General features: G+C 38.5%; 1 protein-coding gene across 3 annotated transcripts; it reads left to right on the top strand.

Moving 5' to 3' along the window:
* The first annotated feature begins 941 nt into the window (after positions 1–941).
* Positions 942–10,289, top strand: ccdc34 (coiled-coil domain containing 34). Of its 3 annotated transcripts, none has more exons than XM_088611681.1 (7): positions 942–1,078; positions 2,972–3,224; positions 3,907–4,051; positions 4,156–4,263; positions 7,604–7,762; positions 8,604–8,745; positions 9,773–10,289. In XM_088611681.1, the coding sequence occupies exons 2-7, from the start codon at positions 2,980–2,982 to the stop codon at positions 9,988–9,990; spliced, it is 1,017 nt and encodes a 338-aa protein (XP_088467807.1). In that variant the 5' UTR covers positions 942–1,078; positions 2,972–2,979; the 3' UTR covers positions 9,991–10,289. The 3 variants fall into 3 exon arrangements, with proteins under 3 accessions (XP_088467807.1, XP_088467806.1, XP_088467808.1); XM_088611680.1 differs by lacking the exon at positions 942–1,078 and adding an exon at positions 1,602–1,706; XM_088611682.1 differs by lacking the exon at positions 942–1,078 and adding an exon at positions 1,737–1,868.
* Positions 10,290–11,796: the final 1,507 nt, after the last annotated feature.

Below are 11,796 nucleotides of genomic sequence, written 5' to 3' on the forward strand. Positions count from 1 at the left end.
ACTTATGAAAAACACACACAAAAAACCCATCATGTGCATGATTTAAGTACAGGGCAGCAGTCATACTAGTGCGATAGTTTGTGTGGACAATTGACTACACTGATCACAAAGCAGTTGTTTCCTACCCTGTATAGGTGTCCAGCTGAGTTCTACATCTTAGTTCTGCTAATTGAGGACTTGACTAACCTGCTCGCTTGTTAAGACAATTGTTTGCTTGTTTGGTTATCTTATTTCTGCACTGAGTCTTAGGTGCTCCCTGACCCTTCTAACTAGAAAGGTTTTGATGAGCAATTTATGACAAACAAGCACGGGTGGGAATGGCAATGTATCAGAAACACCCACAGAATGTTTTTGTCCTTCTGCAGAGATCTCGTTGGTTACAGGAAACGCTGCTGAATAGATAGATAAGACTTTATTGATCCCGAAGTGAAATTGATGAATGATGGTATTCATGAAGAGGAAAAAAATATATACAGTAGGGTTCATAGGATATATTCCTTATAGGGTTGAGCCCAGTTATCCCATTTGACTTTTTAAGAGCTGAAACGTGATTTTGAGGTATGTCCCTAATTAAAAACTGATCTGTATTGCTAAGACTCTATTGACTCTATTGCTAAGACTGTATTGCTTGTTGCTAAGATCTCGGAGCGAGCAGAACCCAGCAGATAGAGTGGACATGAAGCACAAAGCCATTTTCAGCGTTTTTTCTGAAATTTATTCGCTGTGAGTGACGGAGTACAAAGTTGTTAAAAAAAATAACTTATTTGTAGTGGTATACATAAACTTTCTCTTCGTGCTGCCTCATTAACTTACTTTAAACGTTATTTTTAAAACGATGTTTCTAAGCCAAGAGGTAAGAGGTAAGTTAAAGAACCAGAGTCTTTCTCCTGATAAATATGGTGGTAAACAGTCCGTTGCCCTTGAGACAGCAATCCTGTCTCTGTACTCTGCCAGATGAAGTTTTCTGTAATTGCACCAGGGCGTTGAAATTCCTCCGACGACTCTGTCAGTCTATAACAGAACAGCTGCACGAAAAAATAAACAGAACTAAAGGGACAAATGGACGCATTATGACATGGTGAGAATGATCTGATTTGCCTTTGCGAAAATATCAGCTTTTATTCACATGATTATGTCGGTTGAAGTCAACAGGACAGTTGTAGAGCAGTCATGTAATACATGTAATACAAGTCGCTTTTGTGTTGATCAAATGTTGTTGCAGCCTGTATTAAAATATGTTTCTTTTTTAACGTTTTACACGTTTACGTTTATAAATGTCCAGCCAACTCCCTAAATACTAACCTTAACGTTGTACCGTGTTTGTTACGCAAGCTAACGAACGTGCTTATTGCTTCGGTAAACGTTGATAAACCTGAATTTTTCTCTCGGTATTTTGTACATAATGTCTATTATGCTTTTTGGATATTTGGGGATTTTAACAGTAGCATTAAAATAATATTTTTTCAAAGCTAATTTATTAATTATTTTTTATATAAAGCCATGTTAGTTTACTTATTGTAATACAACGGGACAGAAACAACACTCCCAAAACCAAAGCTTAGCGTTAAGCGCTGCTATGGTAACGACAGCACTGAGGACGCATTTAATTGGTTGGCAGGTAGCAACGGCATACAAAGCGTGGTGTCTGACGGGAAGGCATCAAGCGAGCAGACATTTTTAAACCGCTTATTGCGAGAGTGGGCTGGGTAGGTAGTGAGCTGTTTTTCCTTTTTTTTGTTGCCGTAATGTGAATAAAATACGCCAGTTTTAAACGATAAAATATTAAAGATCACCTAAGTGCATATTCCTTAATGACTGTTCTGGTGAACTTACTTGCTGTAATTAAAATATAGCGGCAACCTTACAAAGTAAGAGTTTGTTTTGTTTATAAGTGAGTCTAGTAAAACACTTCTTTTGCTATGCAAAATGCTATTAATTGTCCGAAGCGGTTTAATTGTTAATGGTTATAGGAAAAATAGCGAGCTAGAGCATTACATTTTAGTTGCTTCTTGAATTAGGGTTTTATCTACATAGGAAGTGCGGTTTAAAATGCAGCTCAGATTGTGTTCATAGTGCGCGGTGAGCTGTCTCTCTATACTTTGCTGATGTCACAATCATTACATTTTTTACTGTCATTATTTCATGCTCTTGCTGGGCGAAGCGTATGCTAATCCTAGCGGATTGAAGTGTAGGATAAGTTGTTAGTATATGGTTTACTGCAGTGGCTGGCTGTCTGCCCTGGACCTGGAGGAGAACTGTTAATTTTCCTTCCAATTGAGCTGTCCATCTCCAGTGTGCATCTTAACTGATCTGCTGGCTCATTTCGATTTCTATTTAACTTGATCCTTAGGCATTCCTGAGTGTCAAAATCTTCAAGTGTACTATTTCCAGCAACTTCAGCCCACAACTTTACACACTGCCTCTCCTTAACTTGCTGATGTCGTTTCTTAGTATTTCTGAGTAAACAGCTCTAGGTAGTTAAGGGACTGATGATGAACAGAGACAGGTGGCAATGACAGAGTATTAGATGGGCCCACATGTAGTCCTTTTTCAGGCATCATTCCTAAATAAAGGCAGTTCAGAAAGTCAGGAATTTGTTTAGGGTTGATGACAGTTACATAGCCCATTTGACCTTTTAACCAGTAGTTTCCAATAGAAAACTGTTGTACAGTGTTTACTCAGTGCTGCAAAGGAACAAGTAAAATTGTATCCCATGCTGAAGAGAAAAGAGACACAATGTTATGGCGGTGGTGCCTTCTTCAGCTGTGACACCCGATACCTGAAGAAGGCACCACAGCCAAAACGTTCTCTTTTCTTTTCAGCATGGGATACAATTTTACGGGCTTACATATGCTCACACAGCTACCTATTTGAACTGTTTACTCAGTGCTGTTGCATTAATGAATGTCTGTGTGTTTATGTGCATAAGTGCTTATTTTTTTATTTTTATTTTTGTCCCCCCGCCCCCCAGGGATCACAATGTCGGGGACGCCTACCCGTCACGTGCCCTGCCAAAAGTCCAGTTCCACCCCTTGCGGAGCCCCGGAGGGCAGGCAGTCGGGGGTGAGGGGCTGCGATCTGGACTCCACAGGCGACTCGACGTACTCGCTGCTGTCCCCGATCTACCACGACAGCTTCGAAAGCGCGTCTGAAGATCAGGAGGAGCCTCGGCCACAGCCCGACCCCCCTCCTTCACACAGCTGCGACATAAAGCCCAGCGACGGGTACAGGCTGCGATTATTTTTAAAGTCGGGGGCTTCCTCACGTCTTCAAAGACTTGGGCATTCAAGGTTACAAATCATAAAAGATGGGGATGACCACGTCTGCACTGTATTCTGTAATTTGTAATGTTTTAGTGCTTTTTCTGGTTTACCGCAGGCGTTGAAGCTAATTTTTCTAAAGTCATTTAAAGGGGCGGAGTGGTGGCTCTGTGGTTAAGGATCTGCGCCTGTGGCTGGAAGGTTGCCGGTTCAAATCCCGCAGCCGGCAGAGGAATCCTACTCTGTTGGGCCCCTGAGCAAGGCCCTGAACCCCAACTGCTCCAGGGGCGCTGCTGTACAATGGCTGACCCTGTGCTCTGACCCCCAGCTTCTCTCCCTGTCTGTGTGTCTCATGGAGAGCAAGCTGGTCTCCATGTGAAAAGATAATTCCTAATGCAAGAAATTGTAAAGGGTTAATAAACTAATGTTAAAAAAAAAAGAAGTACAAGAAGAAAGCTACATGTCTGGTAGCCCTGCCCCAGTACTTGCATAATGGTGTGAATGCTGTACTGTACATTGGCCCTTTGTGATATTAATGAATCGCTGTTTTATGTAAAACGCAATTTAATAATTTTATGAAGGATTTTTTTTTTAATCGAGGTGAAATCTAAATCATATTGTAGTATTTGTAATCTTTGAACCACAGTACTAAGAAGCATAAAGCTAAGACACTCATCCGCATGGAACTGGAAAGATGTCCCTCTGTAGAGTTTGATTTGACTGCCTGGGAAGAATGGATTGTTCGAAAAGCCAGAGAGGAGCGCACTGAAATGCAGAAGAGAGCTTTGAAGGTATTTTAAAACAGAATTTTTTACTTTAAAACGTAAAAGTATGTTTCCTTAGCCTGCTTCATTCTCATAAGGATTTTTTTTTTTAATATCTTGCCTCATGACAGGAGATGGCTCTAAAGGAAGAAAAAATGGAAAAAGAGAAGGACCTGGAAAGAAAGAAGATCGCTGCTGAGGAAAAGCTGCGTGACTGGCTTCAGGTGAAGAAACAGCAGGTACAAATATTTTGCTAGACAAGCTTGATTTTTTCAAGTTAAATTCCATTGCAAAGTCTTTGTGGAGAGCAGTCTGCAATCATGTAAAAGTTCCTAAGCAGCAGAGCTAACCAGGTAGTTAATGATTCACTGAGCAATTTGGGAACTGTCTGAGGTGATGTTCTATGGCACAGGCTGGCTGTGCCAAGGTAACTTACCCATGCAATAATGGACCAGGAATTATCACACTGGGAGACTTTTTAATGGAAATTACTAAGTCATTCTGCATTTTGATCAATTTGTTTGACTGATGGTAAAAATGACTGATTCAGGAGTCAGACTTACTGAAGGGATTCTTGGCTACCTGTTAAAGGTTCCACATTTCTGAAGATAAGTTAATCACTTTAAATATGCTACGAATTGTGAGTGAGTCCATGGCTTATATTTACTAGATAAGTAATTTCCTAATTACTGGTAGTTTGACTTCTAGCTTCAAAATCACAGACTTTATAAGCATAATTTTCATATCCTCCTTGAGCCTGTAATTCAGTCAGATGACAAAACCTAATGACTTATGCAGTTGCATTATGCACACTTTTTAGTTTTCACTTATTAGAACTGTATAAGATCATACAAATATTTTTTAATGTACTTAACGTATTTTACAACAACAATCTCCACTCCCTTCCTGTATACACAATAGTTCTGTTGAATAGTCATCAATACTCCTTGTTACTGTATATCCAAACATTTCCACAAAGTGCTAAATTAATCATAGTTTTTTTTTTCTCTCTTACATCTTGTAATATGAGATGCATGTGATCTTAACGGATTAATATAAATGTTAAAATAACTTCTGTTGAGCTTGGCAGAGCATTGAGACCTAATTGGAAAAATCATATTCAAAGGATATGAAATGCATGTTTAAACATGGAGGCAGTACAGCTAAGCAGGTGCTACCATTTCCTTAATTAGAGCTTTCCAGAAAACAACACTAATTTACGACAGTGCCAAATACAAGTGTACTTTCAGATAAGCCTTCACTTAACAGAAAGATTTTCCAGATCTCCAGAACCGGTCGTGTCAAAAACACCAGTGACAGGGTGATGTTTTCTTTGCTCACACAGAGTGCTTGATGTGGCTCTAAAAGGTTGATTTTTCAATGTGAATTTCATGTGCTTTTAATGGTTTTTCATTCCGTGTGTTTGGTTGCTATGTTTTAGGTCTCTGTCAACATAGTCCTAGGTTTGGAAGTGCCCCAACACTTGATGATGATAGAGATAAATGTATTAATTCCCAGTGAGGCTAAGAGAACAATTTTAGCTGCAGAAATGGGTAATTCGTCTAAGCCCTTTCTGATACAGCCAGGAAAAAAAAAAACACATTGGAAGAACATTGCTTATAAATCTTTAGTTAAAGGGTTATAAATCCTTTAGTTAAAGGGTCCATTTTAATCATGAAAAAAGTCTTTAAAATTTGTTTTTTTTACTGGTACTTTTCCATGCCAATTTAGGACTGATTTTATTTCAGGTAAAAAAAAAGTATTTTCAGGTTATGGTAGTAAAGAAAATTAAAAGACTTTATTTAAAGTCTCCATACTGTTAATACATCATGGTAAATTACTCTATTATGAGCAGAAAATAAGTACAACTTGGGAGGTTTCTGCTTTTTTAATGTTCTTTTGGGTTTAATAATTCCCTCGTCAAAAAGTGTGGAAAAAATGATTGCTACTTAATTAAAAACATAAAACAATAATAACAGTGATCTAGTGATGGACTGAAACCTCCGCTTTCATGGGCGTAGAGCCAAAGTATTGTTAAAACACTTATGTGGCTCCTGGAGAATGGATGGCATTTTGAAAAGCTGTAATTAATATGTCGAAATGGGTAACTGTCCTTGGGCAAAGTTGCATGTAAATCTTTGTAATCAGACAGTGGCAGATCAGAATAATAAAAAGAGTTGTGGGTTTGCAAAAAAAAGCCCAGTGAAAATGTGAAATTCAGTTACTCTCAGTCTTTGTTTCAGAAGCCTCTGCATGATTTATTTCTTCTTTTTAAGTATGCTGTAATTTAATTCTGCAAAGTAATTAAGCCTCCGGCGTATTCAAAGGCATGCAACATGGTGTTTATGATCGCATTAATTTTTCTTACAATGCCAAAGCAAAACGTATAGCCATTATATTTCAGCATGGAGGTTTCATCTGAGAGGGACTTTTTATCCACAGTTCTTTTATCCATGATGCATTTTAAGAAAAAATTCAGTACCAACTTAAGGCTTTGCCCTTAAATAGTCTATGATGAAGCGTTAGGTCTTGAATGCAGAAAGTTAGGGTGCAAAAGGGGATCCTAATGAAGGGTTCTTAATGTGAGTTACTGGAAAGATGAACTGTCAGTATGGAAATGAAAAAAATATTAAATTACTTTTGCAGTCAACTTGAAACACTTTGAATCTTGATGGGTAGGGTTGCAACTTGTCAAGTGTAATCATATAACACATTATCTCATCTGATCTGAAGAGTTAAGTGAGGTTATATTTGGCTGGTTTAATGCTTAAATTGAGGCTGTCCAAAAGGATTCAGGTGACGTTAGTGACTCACAAGACGGCAGGTTTTCATATCCCCCCAAAACAAATTGGAGAGAAGAACTTGAAACGATGAAAATTGGAGGAGAGAAAAAAGCTTCACATGTAGAGCCTTGACACATACTTGAAGAGGTGTATTCCTCTTGGCATGGTGTGAACCTCTGCTTGCTCACCTGAAGAGTTACTACCTGTCAGAAGAGATGTTAATGCCAGTGGATTTGGCAGGTGCTTTGATCTTTCTCGTTTGTTCTGTACGTTTTGTTGGACTGGTGTGGGTAAAATGCTTCACTGAAGTGACCCTCCATAAGGGGGGTCTAGCGCCACCCCATAATATTGCCTGCTGCTGATTAAAGGGGAAATACAATGCTATTATTATATTTCGGGGTTAGAAGGAATCGGCATTGATAACCTCATTTCAAACCACAATAAAAGTAGAATATACGTAGCACTTTGTAAAACCAGTGTAGATCCCAAAATAATGAAATCTCTACATGTGCACAGCACCATATTCTGTGATTCAGAACGAGGCAGCAAAACTTCCAGTGACGTGAAGCGAACCTATTACGCTGTAAAGAAGCAGGCTTGTGAATCCAATCCCATCTCTTAATCCAATAGAAACATTGTTCTCGATTTTCCCCTTTCAGTCACTGTGTTGCATTGTAATCGCTGGTTCGAAAACCCCGCTAGATGTGGTGAAGAGCAAGATGTCAGCCGTAGGGAAAAGGTCAGGACGTGTCTGGGTAATGGCATTTTATTCTCAGTGTTACTCGTTGTGTTTAAGGAAAAGTTAGAAAATGAAATGAAGAGAAGCAAAGAGCTGGAAGAGATGGAGAGTAAGGAGCAGAAGAGGAGGGAAACCGAGGAAAAGGCACAGCAGCAATATAAAGAGTGGCTCAAGAAGAAGAAGCAGGAAGAGATGGAAAAAAAGCAAAAGGAAAAGGTGAGGAAAGTTCTTTGCACTTCTTTCTGGCAGACCAGTTTTTTTCTTGCGTTTTAACAGGCCTCTGGTGTAGATCATATCTTAAGCCCCTTAATGACAAGTGTAGTTGGGGAAACTATCACTTGGCCCTGATTGATTGGGCTTAAAGCCCACTGTAGATAGGTGCTAAAGAGTGGTAGAAAATAAGTTTAATTAAAGGATACAACTGTAAGTGACATTCATCCTTAGCATCTTTGTACCATCTATCCTTCTCATCATTGAGGGTTTATGACATGATGAGCTCATCTGCCAGTTTTTTTTAATTACAGACTGATACATTATTATAAGTGTCATTTGATTATTTCGAGAAGGCTGATCTGTGCAAAGTGTGAATGTATGTTATATGTAACTTTTATGTTAATATGTAACTTCTGCCTTGTGCAAAGCAAAAGGTTCAAGCTGTTCCTCATGAATCCTCAAATTGCCTGCGATAAAAAATGCAATAAAATTACAAAACCTGCATCTGAACGCCTTCTTAAAATATTTTGCCTCTGTTGCAAAGGCATTACAGTTTCAAATTGTACCTTCTGCAACATGCTTACCAGAATGTTGTTTGACGATGTAATAAATGTTTCTATTCTTGAGCACTTTGTCTTGCCATGAAAGGTGCTATATAAAATTAAAGAATTGCTCCATCTCAAGCTTTCCAAATACAGCGAAGAGTTTTCAGTGTGATTGTCCTGGACACTTTACATGCAGCAATAAACAAATTCAGATGCTGTGTTAAAGGTTGAACATATTAAAAATGCAATTTAATTTAGTTGATTTAGGTTTAAGCACTTTGGTGTGCATCGCTGTGCAGGAAGAAGCCAGTAAAAGAGAGGCTGAGCTCAAAGAAAGGAGAAGAAAAGCGGAAGAGAAGTTCCAGGAATGGTTAAAAAGTGCGAAGGACAAGCCTCGTCCTGTCTCCAACAGCTTTGCTTACTGCAATGGAAAACTCACAGGTATGGTTTGTGTTGAGCACGTTCCTCCAATGCATGTATTTGTGAAGGTGGGCTTAATCTAATGAGATAATACTAGATTTGGTTTCAATCACATCTGGGTCTCATTATTGGTTTTTCAGAGGGGGACAAACCCACTTCTGGATTGTGTCAGAAAGCTAATGTAAATAGAGTTACCACTGTAGTCCCTTTTCCTATGCCAAAGGGTCACACAATCTGCTAAATTTACGTTCTTGTTATTTAGCCAGTATAAGATAAAACAGTTGTCGCCTACATAACTGCACATCTACTACTGCTAGAAGAAGGGAAATAAAAAACTGTCATTTAATTGCTTCATTGGTATTGCCATGCAGTTGTAATAGTACCTCTTTGTTTTATAGCTGTTTTTTGTACAGTGGTCTGCATGTAATGGGTTCACACTTCACTAGTTCTATCATTGCTTAAAATGTATCGGAAGACCAAACTGAAAGAAAAGGAGAATTAGTAGACACGTGGGAACATTACAGAGTATTTCAGGTCCTATTAATATCCTTCCTACATATTTCATTGAGCCTTCCTACCAGACCTCTGCCCTTGTCAGAAGGCGCCATCATTCCTGAGTGATAAAGAGCAGGCCTTGCCTTGTGCTGTCTTCACTTCTTCTTATCAGACATACTCCAGATTACTTTGCAAACGTGTTGTCCTGCTGCTGTTAAAATAATAGTTGTCACATTACTCATATATCAGGGATGCAGAAATCTGCTTTTTCTTCACTCACAAGTCAAACAGTCCTGTAACAATGAAAAGCATTTTTGAAATCTGCTCATACACTGATCTGCTGTTTTTTAAACCTTTTCTTTTTTCACACTGTGACTAGTAGTTAAAACTTGAATACCCTTTCCAGATCAAGAAATTTAGCTTCCCTAAATCATCAAAAATGTTTCCCCCTAATCTGATGATATTTGATTGGACCACTAGTGAAATGTGAAATGTATTTTGCCTCCTAGTCACAGTTCTACTTTCACTAAAGTAGTTTCATTGCTCTCTACAGGATACTACGATGGCACCTCCTATCCAGCACCAAGCTTCTACAACCCTATTCCCTGGAAGCCTATCCACAATCCCCCACCAGAAGACTCACTGAAGAAAAATTCCATTAGGAAAAACAAGAAGCCCAGCAGTTCTGCACTGTATAGACAGACCCCAGCTGTGAGCTGTAAGCCGAAAGACAGCCTCACTGTGGGGTCATCACAGAAGCACAGGAGGTGACGAGAGAGTGCAGTGTATGGACTACACAGATGCCTGGGAGGCAGCATCTTAATTGCCCTGTCCCTTTCCTAGAAACTCCTGCTTGCTTTTTTTGGTTCTTTTCTTGAAAAGAAAAAAAATTGGCATTTTGGAAGCAAGACTGGCATTAACATTTCTCATTCATTTTCTTTAAGAAGAAAAATGTTTGTTGAATCGTTTCTGTTACTGAAATTTCTATGGGGAGCACACTGGCTCTTTAAAATGACCAGCTTTTCAGATTTGTAAATAGAGTAAAAATTGGAGTCATTTTTTTTAATTTGCTTAAGAGGTTTCTGAGTTTTATTTATTGTCCTATTTTGAGCCAGTGGCATGTAAGGTTTACTTATGATCTCTCAATACAATCTAGAATATTGTATTTGAGTAATTTTACAGTTCAACTTTATTTTAAAACCAGAAGAATTTGAAATCATGATTATAGTTTGAAATTGTTCAATTTCTGAGAACATGCTTAGCTCTCTAGTAGCTGAAGGTATCATGAGTAGTGTTCCTTTCTAAACACTTTTTGTGAGAATTAGTCTGCAGTTCACTAATTCTTTTCTATTCTCATCATAATCCTCCAAAAAAAATCAATTTTTTGCTAATCTTAAAAATTCACTTTATATCAGGAGATTGCATTAATGTAGATGAGAGTGTTAGTGATTCTATATTTCTTTTTTAACTGAAGTACAGATTGGTTTGAAAGGTCTGATACATTTTTTACAGGAACAAGACTAGTGTTCTCAGAGCTAATCTGTGCAATAGCATTCCATCCTGTTACACTAACATATAGTTGAGAGCATTTTTCTTTTCTGTCAGCTTTAATTAATGTGCAAGACCTGAATTGCATTTTATGGACCATGTTCTGTCATATAGCGAGAATTCTGTTTGGTAATAATAGAGTAGCTAAGTGAAGCACTCGTTATGGGATGGTTGCTGATTGCTATGTGTGGGGATTTGACTTGAAGGCAAATACCTCCTGCCAGTTCACTTAACCTGTTTTTCAGTCCAAGAAGAAACCTCGCAGAAGTCAAAAATGAGACGGTGATGGCAAAGCTGAGTTAAATTTAGGTTGCTGAATATACTTTATGTACCTCATGTGATAATCAAACCATTTCATGTCTATTTTATCTGAGCTTTCCTGTCAGCATTTAACCAAACGCGTGGTCTTGGGTTTTGCCTAAGTGCTTACAATACTGGTTCCTCTAATTGCTAAAGAGCAGTCTTGGTTTCTCTATCCCACACATTCACTTTGAAAATATGCAGAGATGGGAACTGATTCAATATAGTGGTGGGTTGTGTTTAGAATGCTCTTAATTTTATCTCTGCAGTGTAAAGCTTATCTAAATGTATTTTTAGGAACAGTTTTTAATGCACTGTAATGGGTTATTAGGAAAGTGTGTAGTCTGTAGCTGTAGAAGGTGCCTACAGTTACTACGTATTGATCTGAGGTGTTGGCAAATCATGACATCTCACAAACTAACTTATACAGACAAGGCACATTGTTTAGTAGTTCGGTATACGGTTGTGAATGACCTACACTGTGTTTAGCTTGAAGAATGAATGTCTTATGTTTTATAATTGCCAGCAGTGGAGTAATCTTTAATAGGCTTTACTGGTACTGTATATTAATTAGGTGATATGGATGGGATTTTTTGGTAGTGTTTCACCATGCCGTTTTCAGTCTCTAAGATTTCCAGGTGTTAACCTGGTCTAGTGGCTCACAACTGCTGCCACCTGCTGCTCACTATTAGGACTACACCAAATACATAATATGGGTGGTGCTCTGAA

The sequence above is a fragment of the Lepisosteus platostomus genome, chromosome 18 (assembly GCF_059453375.1).
Source record: "Lepisosteus platostomus isolate fLepPlt1 chromosome 18, fLepPlt1.hap1, whole genome shotgun sequence".
NCBI classification, from domain to species: Eukaryota; Metazoa; Chordata; class Actinopteri; order Semionotiformes; family Lepisosteidae; genus Lepisosteus; species Lepisosteus platostomus.